The sequence below is a fragment of the Lipotes vexillifer genome, unplaced genomic scaffold, assembly GCF_000442215.2.
Source record: "Lipotes vexillifer unplaced genomic scaffold, Lipotes_vexillifer_v1.1 scaffold875, whole genome shotgun sequence".
NCBI lineage: Eukaryota > Metazoa > Chordata > Mammalia > Artiodactyla > Lipotidae > Lipotes > Lipotes vexillifer.
Window position 1 is genome coordinate 824452 of NW_006792177.1, and position 17219 is coordinate 841670.

General features: G+C 43.2%; 1 protein-coding gene across 1 annotated transcript in view; it reads right to left on the reverse strand.

Moving 5' to 3' along the window:
- Nucleotides 1–16035, reverse strand: part of LOC103083900 (signal-regulatory protein beta-1 isoform 3-like) — a 66188-nt gene extending 50153 nt beyond the window's left edge. Inside the window, exons 1-3 of the mRNA XM_007465426.1 lie at nucleotides 15869–16035; nucleotides 13915–14065; nucleotides 12241–12361 (exon numbers count right to left, since the gene is read on the reverse strand). Of these exons, the coding sequence (XP_007465488.1) occupies nucleotides 12241–12361; nucleotides 13915–14065; nucleotides 15869–16035 (439 nt within the window). The remainder of the gene's footprint in view (nucleotides 1–12240; nucleotides 12362–13914; nucleotides 14066–15868) is intronic.
- Between the last annotated feature and the right edge of the window lie 1184 nt (nucleotides 16036–17219).

Genomic DNA, 17219 nt, shown 5'->3' on the forward strand with positions numbered 1-17219 from the left:
AAATAGCGTTCTCTTTAAAAAATAAAAAGGACAAGAAATAGAAAGCATCATAAGAGACTACTACAAGCAATTCTATGCCAATAAAATAGACAACCTGGAAGAAATGGACGAATTCTTAGAAAGATATAACCTTCCAGACTGAACCAGGAAGTAATAGAAAATATGAACAGACCAATCACAAGTAATGAAATTGAAAATGTGATTTAAAATCTTCCAACAAATGAAAGTCCAGGACCAGATGACTTCACAGGTGAATTCTATCAAATATTTAGATAAGAGCTAACATCCATCTTCTCAAACTCTTCCAAAAAATTGCAGAGGAAGGAACACTCCCAAGCTCATTCTTTGAGGCCACCATCACCCTGATACCAAAACCAGACTAAGGTACTACAAAAAAAGAAAATTATAGACCAATATCACTGATGAATATAGATGCAAACATCCTCAACAAAATACTAGCAAACAGAATCCAACAACACATAAAAGGATCATATACCATGATGAAGTGGGATTTATCCCAGGGATCCAAGGATTCTTCAAAAATGTGCAAATCAATCAATGTGATACACCATATTAACAAACTGAAGAATAAAAACAATATAATCACCTCAATAGATGCAGAAAAAACTTTTTACAAAATTCAACACCGATTTATGATAAAAAAAAAACTCTCCAGAAAGCGGGCATAGAGAGAACCTACCTCAACATAACAAAGGCCATATATGACAAACCCACAGCAAACATCATTCTCAATGGTGAAAAACTGAAAGCATTTCCTCTCAGATCAGGAACAAGACAAGGATATCCACTCTTACAACTATTATTCAACATCGTTTTGGAAGTCCTAGTCACAGCAATCAGAGAAGAAAAAGAAATAAAAGGAATACAAATTGGAAAAGAAGAAGTAAAACTGTCACTGTTTGCAGATGACATGATACTATCCATAGATAATCCTAAAGATGCCACCAGAGGGCTTCCCAGGAGGCACAGTGGTTAAGATTCCACCTGCCAATGCAGGGGACACAAGTTCGTGCCCTGGTTCAGGAAGATCCCACATGCTGTGGAGCAATTAAGCCTGTGCAGCACAACTACTAAGCCTGCTCTCTACACCCCACAAGCCACAGCTACTGAAGCCCGCATGCTTAGAGCCCATGCTTTGCAACAAGAGAAGCCACCATAATGAGAAGCCCGTGTACTGCAGTGAAGAGTAACCCTTGCTCACTGCAACTAGAGAAAGCCAGGGTGCAGCAGCAAAGACTGAACTCAGCCATAAATAAATAAATAAATAAATAAATAAATAAATTAAAAAGATGTCACCAGAAAACTACTAGAACTAATCAATGATTTTGGTAAAGTGCAGGATACAAAATTAATGTACAGAAATCTCATGCATTCCTTTACACTAACAATGAAAGATCAGAAAGAGAAGTTAAGGAAACAATCCCATTCACCATTGCAACAAAAGAATAAAATACCTAGGAATAAACCTACCTAAAGAGGTAAAAGACCTGTACTCAGAAAACTATAAGACACTGATGAAAGAAATCAAAGGTGTCACAAACAGATGGAGAGATATACCATGTTCGTGGATTGGAAGAATCAATATTGTGAAAATGACTATACAACCCAAAGCAATCTACAGATTCAATGCAATCCTTATCAAAATACCCATGACATTTTTCATACAGGTAGAACAAATAATCCTAAAATTTATATGGAACCACAAAAGATCATGAATTCCCAAAGCAATTTTGAGAAAAAAGAACAAAGCTAGAAGTATCATGCTTTCTTACTTCAGACTATACTACAAAGCTATAGTAATCAAAACAGCATGGTATTGGCACAAAACAGCCACATAGCTCAATGGAACAGAATAGAAAGCCTAGAGATAAACCCACACACTCATGGTCAGTTAATCTATGACAAAGAATGCAAGCATATACAATGGAGAAAAGACAGTCTCTTCAATAAGTGGTGCTGGGAAAACTGGATAGCAACATGTAAAAGAGTGAAATTAGAACATTCCTTCACACTATACACAAAAACAAATTGTAACTGATTAAAGAACTAAATGTAACACCCGAAACCATGAAACTCCTAGGCAGAACACTCTTTGACATAAATTGTAGCAATATTTTTTGGATCTGACTCCTAAAGCAAAAGAAAGAAAAGCAAAAACAAACCAATGGGACCTAATTAAAATTAAAAGCTTTTGCACAGCAAAGGAAATCATTGACAAAACAAAAAGACAACCTACTGAATGGAAGAAAATATTTTGAAAATAATATGACCAATAGGGGTTAATTTCCAAAATATATAAACAGATCATACAACTCAATATCAAAAAACAACCCGATTAAAAAATGGACAGAAGACCTGAATAGACGTTTTTCCAAAGAAGACATACAGATGGCCAACAGGCACATGAAAAGATGCTCAACATTGCTAATCACCCGAATATGCAAATTAAAACCACAATGAGACATCACCTTACACCTGTCAAAATGGCTATCATCAAAAATTCTACAAATAACAAATATTGGTGAGGATGTGGAAAAAAGGGAACCATAGTACACTGTTGGTGGTATTGTAAATTGATGCAGCCACTGTGTAAAACAGTATGGAGGTTCCTCAGAAAACTGAAAATAGAGCTACCATATACCCAGCAATTCCACTCTATTCAAAGGAAACATAAACACTAATTTGGAAAGATACATGAACCCCAATGTTCATAGCAGCATTATTTATAATAGCTGAGGTATGGAAGCAACCTACGTGTCTATCATCAGATGAATGGATAATAAAGATGTGGTATATATATAATATATATTATATATATTATATACATATATATAATGGAATGTTACTCAGTCATTTTTAAAAATGAAATTCTGCCATTTGCAACAATGTGGTTGGACCTGCAGGGCATTATGCTTAGTGAACTAAGTCAGACAGAGGACAAATACTGTGTTATCAGTTATACATGGAATGTAAAAAATAAAAAAAATGAATGAATATAACAAAACAGAAAGAGACTCATAGATATAAAGAACAAACTGGTAGTTACCAGTGGGGAGAGGGAAGGGGATTAAGATCTAAAAATTACTATGTAAAAAAAAAAAAGCAACAAAGATATACTGTATAGCACAAGAAAATATAGCCATTATTTTGTAATAACTTTAAATGGAGTACAATCTATAAAAATCTCGAATCACTATATTGTACACATAAAACTAACATAATATTGTAAATCAACTATACTTCAATTTCTGAAAAGCAGAAAATAAAGTAAAATAAAACACATGGGGGCCAAAAATAGCCATGACAGCTTTGAACAACCAGAAAAGGTGGGAAGATTTACCCAACTGAGGTACTAAACTTATTATAAAGCTATTCTAACTAAGACAGAGTAGTTTGGTCAGAGAAATAGACAAAGAGCTCAATGGAATGAAAACTGCACTAAAAGAACCAGAAATTTATGGAAACTTGATGTACGGCAAAGGGGCAGTGTGGATCAAAATAATAATAATATCTCAGTAAGATCCCCACCTGTAATACACACACACACATACACACACACACGAAAAATAAAGTGAGATCAAAGGCATTAATGGAAAGAGCAAAACTTGATCGAGAAGTGAAAACCACTAGGATTGACACATATACTTTATTGAAACTGTGTATAAAATAGACAAGTGATGGGAACATACTGTATAGCACAAGGAACTCTATCTAACGCACTGTGGAACCTAAATGGGAGGCAAGTCCAAAAGGGAGTGGATATCTCCCTTGTGTATGGCTGATTCATTTTGTTGTGCAGTGGAGGCTAACACAACATTGTAAAGCAACCATACTCCAATAAAAATTATTTTAGAAAAAGAATTGAAAAGCTTTTAAAAAATATATATAACAAAATCTCCAAATGATACCAATAGTCTGCTTTGTGGACCACACCAAGGAAGAGGGACTCTCCCATATGTGCCAAGGAAGAAAAGATAAGAATATTTGTGCAAAATTGTACTAGCAAAACATTAAAGATTTAATATCCATCACAAAAAAAATCAATACATTGTAGCATACTCATAATAGAAGCTATAGAGCAGTGGAAATTAAGAAAATGAAGCTACATATACTAACATAAGTAAATCCCACAAACTGTGTTAAGTATAAAAATAAAACTTCAAGGATGCTGTATACAGTATAATAGCATTTATATAAAAGTTAAAACATGCAAGTAATATTATATATTGCTTAAGGATTTATACATATGTTGTAGAAGTATGAAATCATGATTGAGATTATAAATACCAAATCCAGGACAGTAATTTCAAAAGGAACAACAGATCATAATAAAATGTGAACAGTTTGCAAAGATAGCATGGTAGATAGGTCCATGGATATTTTTATATTATTCTCTATAAATTTCAGAATAGAAAAATGCTTATTCAACTTAGTGGTTTTAAATATATATGTGTTAAAATGAAATCACACTTGCGAAAGCTCTGGATGTAAGTAAGAAGTGCTCTGAAAATTAAAGGCTGTTCATGATCAGGGGCACAATGGAAACCTGTTTCCTGGATCTACTTGTTTCTCTTTTGGATGGAGACAGTTTGAAACTCAACGCATCAGGGTCAGATATTACGGATATCCATGACCTACGTCCATCCTTGACTCAGCTCCAAAGCTCAGACAGAAGGAACATAGGAGGGTGTGTGGAAGGGAGCATATGCATGGTGGGGACAGCAGAGTGAAGGGGGGCGGCCTTGGGTCACCTCTGGTCCTTACAGCTTCTCTCCACTTGAGCCCCTTGCACAGGGCAGGAAGCAGTGTATCGAAGAGTATGCAATAGCTATTGGGGAAAACATTCATTCATTAATTCCACAAATGTTTTTTGAGTACATACTATGTGGCAGGTACTCAGCACGGCCTGGGTTCATGGCACTGATTAGAAATGAAGTCCTTGCTCACTACACCCAACAGCACTTTCTAAGTTGTGAACTCTCTCCCATACCCACATTCATCTGTTACTAGTCAGCACATCCAAGTCCCCCAGATAGGTTCCATTAGTTGATTTTAATAATACTTTCCTTATTCATTCCTAGGATATGCCATGCGATAACTGAATATACAATGGTTTATGGAGGGACTCTTTGGAGTTTGGGTCTCAAATCTTGGACCTTTATTGCAACTCCATACCTTGGATCCTCACCTCCAGGGTCCCAACGAACATAATTGTAAAAACTTCAAATTCCAGGGTACTAAATAATGTATGCGAGTTGAAAGCCTCTGAGAATTCCAAGACACATTGGGAGGAAATAAGATTGTTCAGAACTCTTCCTTGAGGCTGGATTGCTGTGTGACTTTTGGGCTCGCCCTGGATTCCTCTTGCCAGCTCAGGAAAGTGGCCCTGATCTCCCTCTCTAAGGATTAAGGCTGCCATCAACTCACCTGTTATAGGCTCCAGCACCTGTGGAAATAGGTGACTATGAAACTGATTACCAGCAGAACCGTGAAGCCCAGGAGGAAAGCCACAAAGATAAGGGCAGGCATCTCTGGACCTAGGTGACAATAGGCAGAGAAGATATCAAACGGGACTCTGTGAGTTAATACCTCACTCCACTTGGAGACAGAGGTCACCCAGTTTCTCACAGGTGTAGAGGTGAGCTTACCTGGGCTTCCAGTACATTTGTATGTGCCCGGGGCACATACAATGCGCGTGTATATGCAGCGAACAGTATGAGGCTGGCCCGGATGTGAGACTGTGCCTCATGCTGCACCTTACAGGTGAGCACATGCTCAGACACCTGCACCAAGACATTCACCAAATGCAAGCTTTCCAGGGTGTAGGTCCCATCACTATTCTGCTTTGACCTGGGTTGCTCAGCTCCCTTGAACATATGGAAGTTCTTCAACCAGGTGAGATGCATACTCTGTGGATAGGATCATTGCACAAGGCGGGTAACAGCCACCAAGTCCAAGGAGGGTGAAGACTTGGAAATGGTCACTGCAAGGGGAAACTGACACAGCCCAGAGAAAGCAGACAATTATTGTAGGAAGTTCACTGTGGGAACCTGGGGGCTCCTTGAGCATGGGGTCATCTGCCCAGGGCCTGCCACTTAGAAGGAGTTAGATATTGGTTAACAGATGCATGCATAAGTAATCTCATGGCTGAAAGACAGTGGGAATGCATGAGTGAATGCATGCTTGGATGGAAGCATGGAATGATGAAGCTGTCCTAATCCTTCCTTTCTTTTCCACTGTGGCCATTAAATAGGAAAAGGTGAACCTAGATTCTATTTAAGAACCTATATATCAGTTGACTTACTCTATGACTTTATGAAGATTCTTAGCTTCTAATCTTCATGGCTCCATGATACTAATATTTGACAGAGGAAGAAACTTAGATTTGGAGAAGTTAAATATTTACTCAAGGTCACAAGTGGCAAAGCAGGAGTTATGCCAGACACAGGGTTTAACCATTTGCTATCCTGACACCCAAACTATAAGGCTGTAAGCATTTATGATTGCAGGCTGCTGGAATTATTACCTAAAAACTTCTGGAATTTTTTTCAACCAGATTTTTCAGCTATGAAGTAGAATATACGTATACTGAAGAAAATTTGGGAGATTTCTAAAATACTAAAAGCCATTAAGGGTTTCAGTAGAATTCATAGGAACACACAGCATGGTGCAGTTTTCATACTAAACCAAGGGATGGGAGAACAAGATTCTGGTCCCTGCACTGAAACCACAGCCAAATGCAAGACCCTGTGCAGGTCACCTTCCCTCTGTTTCCAAGACCTTTATTATGAAATTGTCTAAGGTCAGATCAGCTTTCAGGGGTCCAGTTAAGACAGACTTCAGCTCTTGGTCTACGGTAGAGAGAGAAACTCCTTTTATGTAGTGCAATTTGAAAGAACTAAGCGTATGTTTGTTCTCCAAATATTGTTTCTTTGTACTCAACCCACCTCGACCTGTGTGGTTACATCAATGATACTGCTAATGTGTGGACAACCAAGCAAGATACCATCCCCAGAAGGTCACTATCTGTTCTCAATCTATCCCCTTCAGCACACAGACAGGGATTCCTACCAAGCAAAGAGCAGAACCCTGAGAACAGATTGTGAAGGTCTGGTAACTAGGTGGTGCCTGTGGAGAACAGGCCAGAACAAGGTACCACCAAGCAAGTGCCATGGTCTCCAGAGGGTGACAAGGACCAATAAAAGGATGGAGGTCAGACTCCAGTCACCAGTGAGCTCTCTGGGCTGTAAGGGGTCCTGGACACTGTTGGGAGGACAGAGACCCAGGCACAGCTGACGAAAACTGCTCCCATGCACTGAGAGCAATGTTTGAGTCACTGCACATGCGTTAACTTATTTATTCTTCACAACCAAATGATATAAACACATACAGCTATTTGGTATTAGAAAAGACAACAAAAAGTCAATAGAAGGACCCTACAAAATCATGTCCCAGTTTTAGTGAAATTGTCAAAGAGGAATTGATTCAAATTTGAACTTGAAAAACTTCAATTATTAAAATAATTTTATTTAAGTTATATTTTAATTAAGCATAGAATATAATGACAACTATGCACCAACTCTTGGAAGGAACAAGTGTTGGGAGTGTAAGGAAGTTGGCATTATTTTATTCCTAAAAACTTATACCAAGTACCATCAAACCCTTCATTTAAAATTTCACATTCACACACAATCATTAAAAGGTAATTTTGAGGGAGGAGCTTCAAGATGGAAGAAGAGTAGGACGTGGAGATCACCTTCCTCCCCACAAATACATCTACATGTGGAACAACCCCTACAGAACACCTACTGAATGCTGGCAGAAGACCCCAGACCTCCCAAAAGGCAAGTAACTCCCCCACGTACCTGGGTAGGGCAATAGAAAAAAGAAAAAACAGAGACAAAATAGGGACGGGACCTGCACCAGTGGGAGGGAGCCGTGAAGGGGGAAAGGTTTCCACACACTAGAAGCCCCTTCGCAGGCGGAGACTGCGCGTGGTGGAGTAGGGGGAGCTTCGGAGCCACGGAGGAGAGCGCAGCAACAGGGGTGCGGAGGGCAAAGCGGAGAGATTCCCGCACAGAGGATCAGGGCCGACCAGCACTCACCAGCCCGAGAGGCTTGTCTGCTTACCCGCCAGGGCGAGTGTGGGCTGGGAGGCTCCGGAGGTCAGATCCCAGGGAGAGGACTGGGGTTGGCTGCGTGAACACAGCCTGAAGGGGGCTAGTGCGCCACAGCTAGACCGGAGTGTGTCCAGGAAAAGGTCTGGAGCTGCCAAAGAGGCAAGAGACTTTCTTGCCTCTTTGTTTCACAGTGCACGAGGAGAGGGGATTAAGAGCACCACCTAAACGAGCTCCAGAGACAGGCGCGAGCCTCAGCTATCAGCGCGGCCCCCACAGACTGGCGTGAGACGCTAAGGCTGCTGCTACAGTCACCAAGAAGCCTGTGTGCGAGCACAGGTCACTATCCACACTTTCCTTCCCGGGAGCCTGTGTAGCCCGCCACTGCCAGGGTCCGGGGATCCAGGGACAGCTTCCCCGGGAAAACACACAGGCATGCCTCAGGCTGTTGCAACATCACGCAGACTCGCCCCGCATTCCATTCCCCTCCCTCCCCACCCGCCCCCAGCCCCCCGCCGGCCTGAGGGAGCCAGAGCCCACTAATCAGCTGGTCCTTTAACCCCGTCCTGTCTGAGCGAAGAACAGATGCCCTCAGGCAACCTACATGCAGAGGCGGGGCCAAACCCAAAGCTGAACCCCCGGAGCTGTGCAAACAAAGAATAGAAAGGGAAATCTCTCCCAGCAGCCTCAGGAGCAGCGGATTAAATCTCCACAATCAACTTGAAGTACCCTGCATCTGTGGAATACATGAATAGACAACGAATCATCCCAAATTGAGGAGGTTGACTTTGGGAGCAATTATATATGTATATATTTCTTTCCTTTTTCTCTTTTTTCTGAGCCGAGTGGATGACAGGCTCTTCGTGCTCCGGCCGGGCGTCAGGCCAGTGCCTCTGAGGTGGGTGAGCCGAGTTTAGGACATTGGTCCACCAGAGACCTCCCCGCTCCATGTAATATCACACAGCAATAATCTCCCAGAGAGGTCCATCTCACCACCAAGACCGAGCTCCTCCTAATGATTAGAAAGCTACAGTGCTGGACACCCTATGTCAAACAACTAGCAAGAAAGGAACACAACCCTCCCCCCCCAATTAGCAGAAAATCATAATAAGTTCACAGAAACCCCAAAACACAGCACCGGACGTGGTCCGGCCCACCAGAAAGACAAGATTCAGCCTCAGCCCCCAGAATACAAGTGCCAGTCCCCTCCACCAGGAAGCCTACACAACCCACTGAACCAACCTAAGCCGCTGGGGGCAGACACCAAAAAACAGGGGAACTATGAACCTGCATAAAATAGAACTACCATACCACACAGGAATCCCACTACTGGGCATATACCCTGAGAAAACATAATTCAAAAAGAGTCATGTACCACAATGTTCATTGCAGCTCTATTTACAATAGCCAGGACATGGAAACAACCTAAGTGTCCATTGACAGGTGAATGGATAAAGACAACGTGGCATATATATACAATGGACTATTAGTCAGTCATAAAAATAAATGAAATTGAGCTATTTGTAGTGAGGTGGATCGATCTAGAGTCTGTCATACAGAGTGAAGTAAGTCAGAAAGAGAAAAACAAATACAGTATGCTGATACATATATATGGAATCTAAAAAATAAAAATTAAAAAGGTCATGAAGAACCTAGGGGCAGGACAGGAATAAAGATGCAGACCTACTAGAGAATGGGCTTGAGGACATGGGGAGGGGGAAGGGTAAGCTGGGACAAAGTGAGAGAGTGGCATGGACATATATACACTACCAAATGGAAAACTGATAGCTAGTGGGAAGCAGCTAGCATAGCACAGGGAGATCAGCTAGGTGATTTGTGACCACCTAGAGGGGTGGGATAGGGAGGGTGTGAGGGTGGGAGATGCAAGAGGGAAGAGATATGGGGATATATGTACATGTATAGCTGATTCATTTTGTTATAAAGCAGAAACTAACACACCATTGTAAAGCAATTATACTCCAATAAAGATGTTAAAAGTAAATAAAATTTTTTAAAAAATAAATTTAAAATGTAATTTTGAAAAATTATTTGAAATTATTTAACTGTTCTATCAATTTTAAGGGGCCTCTCTTCATCAAAATGTTATCTTTTGAAGTGCCCGCAGGATCATTATGATCATAGATTTTTTTTCTTTCTTGTTTCATCTCTAAATGTGGGAAGATTCACTTGGGATCCCAGCAGTTCTGAAATATCATTTACATCAATTACTTGAAATACACTTTGCCAAGCTTCTGATTTCACTTAGCAATGGATGTGGATTCTAATTGTACAATGTGGTCTGATGTTTGCCACATTTCAATCAAGGAAAGACCCACCCCCTAGAGCAGAGGGTTTCTGGGCACCACACCACCTCCTGCAGCCACCTGATCTCAGGGCAGCAGTGCTGGGTGGTGCCACCTTCTATCTCAGATTCCTGAAGCTCTTCCGCAATGCTCTGCCTCAGGAGTTCTCCACAATCATGAAATACCATGCAGCCCATGCAGGCACATCCCAGCCTCCCTCCTCCATGGACAATCCTGAGGAAGAGTCTACAGAGTTCCTCAGAGGGTCCCCAGTGGCACTGAGCCTCAGTCACCCACAGGGGCACCCAGGTCAATAATACCCATTCTGGGGTGTCCCTTTTTCCCTGTCTCACTAGCTCCATCTCTTACCCCAGCCTCACTGAATCATCTCACAACCACCTGCACCCAAGACCTAGTTTCAGGCTGTGCCTCCAGGGAAGCACAAAGAAAGGCACCCAGAAAATTATTTCCATGATGGGAAACCCAACCTGAGATTCAGGAAGTGTTGAGCAGGGAGGGTTTAATGAGGGAGCTAATTTATAAATAATCAATTTGTTTGTTAATATTTTTATTATCTATGACTTTTGCTTCTCCAAACAATTGTCCTAACTCCAGGGAATTATATAATAATACTCCCTGCATTATCATTTTCCTATTTTACACTCAAAGATACTGAGACTCAGAGAACTTAAACAACAAGCAGGAGGTCCCACAGCTGGTGAATAGCAGTCAGAGACTGAATTCATGTCAAAAGGTCTCTCACTCACCAGTTTCACATCCTCGGGCAGACTTCACTTCTTACAACCTCAGTTTCCTTCTATAAACCATGAATGCGATAAGCAGTACAGGGCAGTTGTACACATTAAATAAGCCAATCCATACAAATGTGTATATTGACAGCGTGCTGTGCTCCTTTGAGTCATTAGTATCAATATTTTATCCATGTAAAATGATGTGTTTCCCTCCACAATAATAGCAAAAAAATGAGGAAAATATTTTGTAAACTTTAAAGTCCTATAAATATTTAAGGAATTAATTTTACTGCTGTGCAGCCTTGGACAACTCACTTGCCTTCTCTGGGCTTTAGAGTTGTAAACAATGAGATGATCACTAAGATTCCTACTAGGTATACTATGAAGGGCTTTCATATAATGTGATTTGCAGACCAGTCAAGTATTGATCTAGGCCAAGAAAATCAAAATCAATCAAAAAAAGCTGATGGAGGGCCTCCCTGGTGGCGCAGTGGTTGGGAGTCCGCCTGCTGGTGCGGGGGATACGGGTTCGTGCCCCGGTCCGGGAGGATCCCGCGTGCCGCGGAGCGGCTGGGCCCGTGGGCCATGGGCGCTGAGCTTGCGCATCCGGCAACGGGAAAGGCCACGACAGTGGGAGGCCCACATATCGCAAAAAAAAAAAAAAAAAAAAAAGCTGATGGAAAATTAGGCCCTTACCCAGATATGAGTAAAGATAAAAAAAATCATCATTGCATCTAAAATTTAGACGTTCACAAAGGGCTTTAAATCCTCTTCATATAAAAAAATTATAATAATAAAATTAAATTCCCAGAAGATATTTTTTCTCCATTTTACAGCTGAAGAAACTGAGTCCTGAGAAGTGATGTGAATAGTAATAATAAAGACAAATAACAATTGTCACTTCTCTGTGGTTAATGAGCAAGAGATGTGTTAATTACTTTACCAGTATCATTTCACTGAATTCTTGCCACAACAAAGTGAGGGATACCCCATTTATTAGTCGAGGAAACTACGGCTCAGAAACTTCAAGCCCAACTCTGCACTAACCTGTCTGGACAAAGAGAATGTCCTTATCACGGAGGTACTGCTCTAGCTGGATGGTTTTCTGGGAAACCAGTGTGGACCTGTGCTTGACTTGGCAGAGGACAAGGAAGTACACGTTGTCAGCCTGCAGAGAGATGAGCACACTTCTGGTCACATTGTAGGTGTCTCCACTAAGGTAGACGCTGGTCCGGGGCTTTAATAGCTGGTGGGTGTTGGTTTATTTTTTTGCGGTACGCGGGCCTCTCACTGTTGTGGCCTCTCCCATTGCGGAGCATAGGCTCCAGATGCGCAGGCTCAGCGGCCATGGCTCACGGGCCTAGCCGCCCCGCAGCATGTGGGATCTTCCCGGACCGGGGCATGAACCCGCGTCCCCTGCATCGGCAGGCGGACTCTCAACCACTGCGCCACCAGGGAAGCCCTGGTGGGTGTTTTTAATGCAGGTCACAGTAACCTGACATGTGCGGAATCCAGAGGACATGAAGGTCAGTTGGATGCTTCTGACTGGCTCAGATCACTGAAAGGGGCCTTGTAGGGCATAAGAGTGCTCCTGCCTGTAGGAGAGACCCCACCTGTGAGAGGATGCAGAGGAGCCCAAACTCAGTGAGAACAAATCCTCAGCATCACCGTGGAGAAGCCCCATCGCCTCCCATTCCATAGGCTTTAAAGTTTACATTCTGATAGTTCAGTTATGAAGCTGATATCAGAGGCCAGACAAGAAGCTACAGGGACCACAGCAGTTTGTAAGGAGTCCAACTTGCAACCACACCTCACAGCCAACACCCACATCCCACAGCCCTGCTTACAGACTCTGAGTTCTCACTGCAGCCCTAGGAGGAGGGAGCTACTCCTATCCCCATTTCACAGACGAAGACACTAAGGCCCAGAGCCTAAGTACCTTGTCCAAGATCCACAGCTGGTCAGTAGAGCCAGGGTTCTTAGCCAGGAAGTAAGGACCCAGGGTCTGTGCTCAGTGACCAGGCTCAGCTCTGTCCTCAGTCCCTGGACAGGGAAGGGTGTCTCACTGCTCCCAGAACAGCACAGAGACAGGGTAGGACCACAGGCTTTGGGGTCACACTCAGCCCAAGTTTGCATTCCCAGCCACTCTACTGCATAAGCCTGGACAACTCAACTCTCTAAGCCTCAGTTTCCTCATCTGTAAAATGGGGATGATTCTTAATTCTCAGAGTTAATTAATAAATTACATACAGTAACTAGTAAAGAATATAAGACACATGGTGATCACTCTATAAATGATAACTATCGTCATCCAATACTCACAACCACCACCTAAAGAATTGTTATTAATCATATTTCTAATGTTAGAGGGGGAAAGGCTGAGAGGGTTAGTACCTCACCCAAGTTCCTCACAGCAAACAGAACTCACATTCCAACCCCAGACCAAGTTAAGGGCTCTTTCTGTTACATCACAGCTGCCTCTATTTCTCCATAGCTTCCTCATAATAATCAGTGAACTTCAATCATTTCCTACTTTCAACCCAGCATGGTCTAGGCAACATGAAGACTGCCATCAGTCATTACAGAGCACCCACTGTGCGTTCCAATGTCTGAATGCCAAGCAAGGGTCAAGGGAAGGAGTCCCAGCTGGTCCCCACCTGGTGGGCATAACAGTCCTCATTGCTCAGAGGAGGTAACAGCTCAGAAACAGCAGTGCTTTGCCTGAGGTCCCAGACGGCCCATGGCAGCTCTGCCAGGTGACACTGATCCATTTGACTCCAAAGTCTGGCCACGACTGAACTTAAGAGCCAGTATCTGCTTCAGGTCTGTGAGGGTCTCAGCACGGAGGAGACGCATAAATGGACAAAACCCCCTGTAGGGACTTGCAAGAGGCCCCATAGTTTCAGAGCCAATGGTGAGAATTGAATGACGTGGGCAGACATGACAATTCAGGAAGAAATAAATATGAATACAGAGCATTTAAGAGGGGCATTTGCAAAAGACTTGCGATAACACTAAGATTTGTATTCTTAGACAGGATGGAGGAAAAAATACAGAAAACACATCGAATTGTGAACAGACAGCCCTGTCTTCTAAACCAAGCTCTGCTATTTGAGACCCCTGAGACCTGGTCCCTCTGCTGCCTATCCTGGCTGTCAAACATCAGACAACATATGTGAGGATGCCTGTCACACAGTAAGTGCTCTACAGGTGTCAGCAAACATGACCAGAAGCACAGAGGTGGGAGTGTGTAAGGGATGAGAGCTGAAGAAGGGCTTTAGGGGTCAGGCTGAGAAGGTGTTGCTGCAAAGACACATTAACAACAAACAGAAGGGGGCCTGATGTCAGAAAAAGAAGTTTCCCCGCTGCAGATCACAAGGCACGTCAAACAGCCACACAGGGGAGTGGTAGAATCAAATTGATGCTCTCACGGGGCTAACCTTGCAGCAGTGGGACAGATACATGCATGCAGGCGAAGGAGAAAAATAAGACAGAGAGAAAAAACTCAGCATGAGTCAATAAAGAAATAGTGTAACTTGCTTCGGATCAGAAAGGACCAGTCTGTAATTTTTCACACAGATCTATATATCCCGCTGGGTGGATGTTTTTCTTATTTCTTCTAGACACGAAAAAATAAAAGGCACTGAGAAGTTGAAAGGTAGTGGGTTCATTGCCCCGGAGAATTCTTAGAGCAGGCAGAAAAGGCCAGTTCTTTCAGGGGGGAATAGAATGCAGGGTCAATGCTCCTGTTGTGAAGATGTGTGGTTTTGCAGCCCAGCATCCTGTCTACCCTTTTGCTGGTGGTGGCTTGGGCTGTAAAACATGCTGCAGGCCCAGAAGCTCACGCTGCCTGTAGGGAGCTGTCCTGTGGTTCTGGAGAGCTGTGAGTCCACACTCTAGCTCACCCTTGGCTGGTCCAGGTCTGGTCAATTCTAATACTCCTATCTCTCCACCTCCCCTCCCCAATTCATCCCCTCTGGCCCAGTCATTCACTCTCCCAAGCTGATTCCAGCTGGACCAAGGAAAGATCCGTCCTCAAGGTCTGAACTGCTGGTGGGCAGCTCTCCCTAGTGGAGAATGTCATCTAGGACACAAAAGGTAGATAGGAGGAGATAGAATCTGATTTGGATAGGGTGGGGGTGAGAAAGAGAAGAAGCAGAAGGAAAATGAGGGACAGAGGAGGGAAGAAGAGAGAAAAAAGAGACTGAGAAAGAAATGAGAGAGAGCGAACTCAGTAGTAGAGAGAATGAGAATCCTGCACCTGCACCCTCCCTGCTTCCCAGGCAATCTTGTCAAGAATTCTGGCCTCTCTTTAAAATTGAACTCCAGAAACTTTCAGCTGAACCAGTCTTGATTAGAGCTTTCCTGGAAGGGATTTTGGTGCCCATCTCTCCTTAATCTTTGCCTTTTCCTGCAGTCAAGAGAGCTTTCAACCTGAAGGGTTCATGGCATTGGGGAAGTCCTACTCCTTCTTGAGGAGGATACAGGGGAGGCGGGAATGGAACTTGGGGATGAGGGCTTGAGACTTTTATCACAACCCCAAGGCATCCTCCCTTCCTTCACCTTCATCCCTTGCTGCCCTGAGTCCCCGACCTACTGCTGTCTGCACCCTGGGCAGATGGCAGGTGTTTCCAGCCTGGCTGCCCAGAGGGGCTGGGCAAGAAGCTGCACCCACCTTTTCCCACCCTGGGCCCACAGGGTGGTGTTGGCTTGGACTGGGGGCTGTTCATCCTGGACCACCCAGCAGGCAAACTTGCTGCTGTCCAGCATGGTCTCTGCCTGCCAGGTATGCTCCAGAGTGTAGGTCCCGTCTGGACTTCTGATACCCTGAGGGCACTTCATGGTCTGTGTCGTGCGTGGGTACTCCATCCAGGTGAGGTGCAGCTGGGATGGATAGAGGTGGCTCACATGGCACAGGAGATTCTCTCTCTAACGCACATGGATTTGCATTCCAGAGGGCTTTGTGGCGATCTTCAGGGTGGGGACCACTGGACAGAGAAACAGAAAGGAACATCTGTTGAAATTACCCCTATCTGCCTGCCCTCTATGTCTTTTTCTCCCAGGAACCAACCCTAGAGCTTTCATTCTTAAATCAGTTACCTTTTTTGAAAAAGAAATAAATTTTTCTTGTATGCTCAGTGTAAGGCAAAGAGAGCTAAGTGTTAGCATTCATTAAATATGGGTAGGGGTACATGGTGTCTACTATGTTATTTCCTGTGCATTTGAAATATTTCATATCATGAAATATTATTTTAAGAATTATAAACTATAATTTCCATGAGAACAAGGACTTATTTTTATTCATTTCTATATCCCTAGCACCTAGAACAGTGCCTGACACACAGTAGATATTGTGGATGAATGGATGAATTAATTCATTTGTGTTGAATAAATAATACATATTTAAAATTAAAAATAGTAATGATATTAATAAAACAAAGATGTTTGGAATGGACGCTTAGTCCAGATAATAATAATAAAATCAAATATACACAAACAACTTACTGTCAGGCAGTGTTCTATGTGCTTTACAAGAAATAGCTCATTTAATACTCACATGAAACCTACAAGGTAGGTGATCATTTTATTCTCATTCTAAAGGGAAATTGAGGCACAAAGAGGTTAACTTACCGAAGATCACGTTGATTGTGAAGTGGTACAGTCGGGACTAAACCCACATGGGGGCCTCTGGAACCTGTATCTTTAACAACTCTACAGCGGGATCAGCCACGGCAAGGCGGAATTCCCATTTCCCACTGGAAGTCCAAGGGGGCTTCGGGCAAAAGACTCCGAAAGTCAATCCAGGAAAGCGATGCCCCCACCCAGCCTTCTGCCTCCGCAGCTTGGAGCATTCAGAGAGGTTCGTGCTCTTCCGCAGAGCTCTGCCAGGACCCCGTGCGTGACTTCGCAGGTCATCTCCGACAAGACATCTTGGCGGCACAGTGTCTCCACACCTTACTGGTGACGGAGTAATTGCCTTTGTCGCCGGTCACCAGGTGCTGAGCTGAGGCTGGATGGTCATCTCT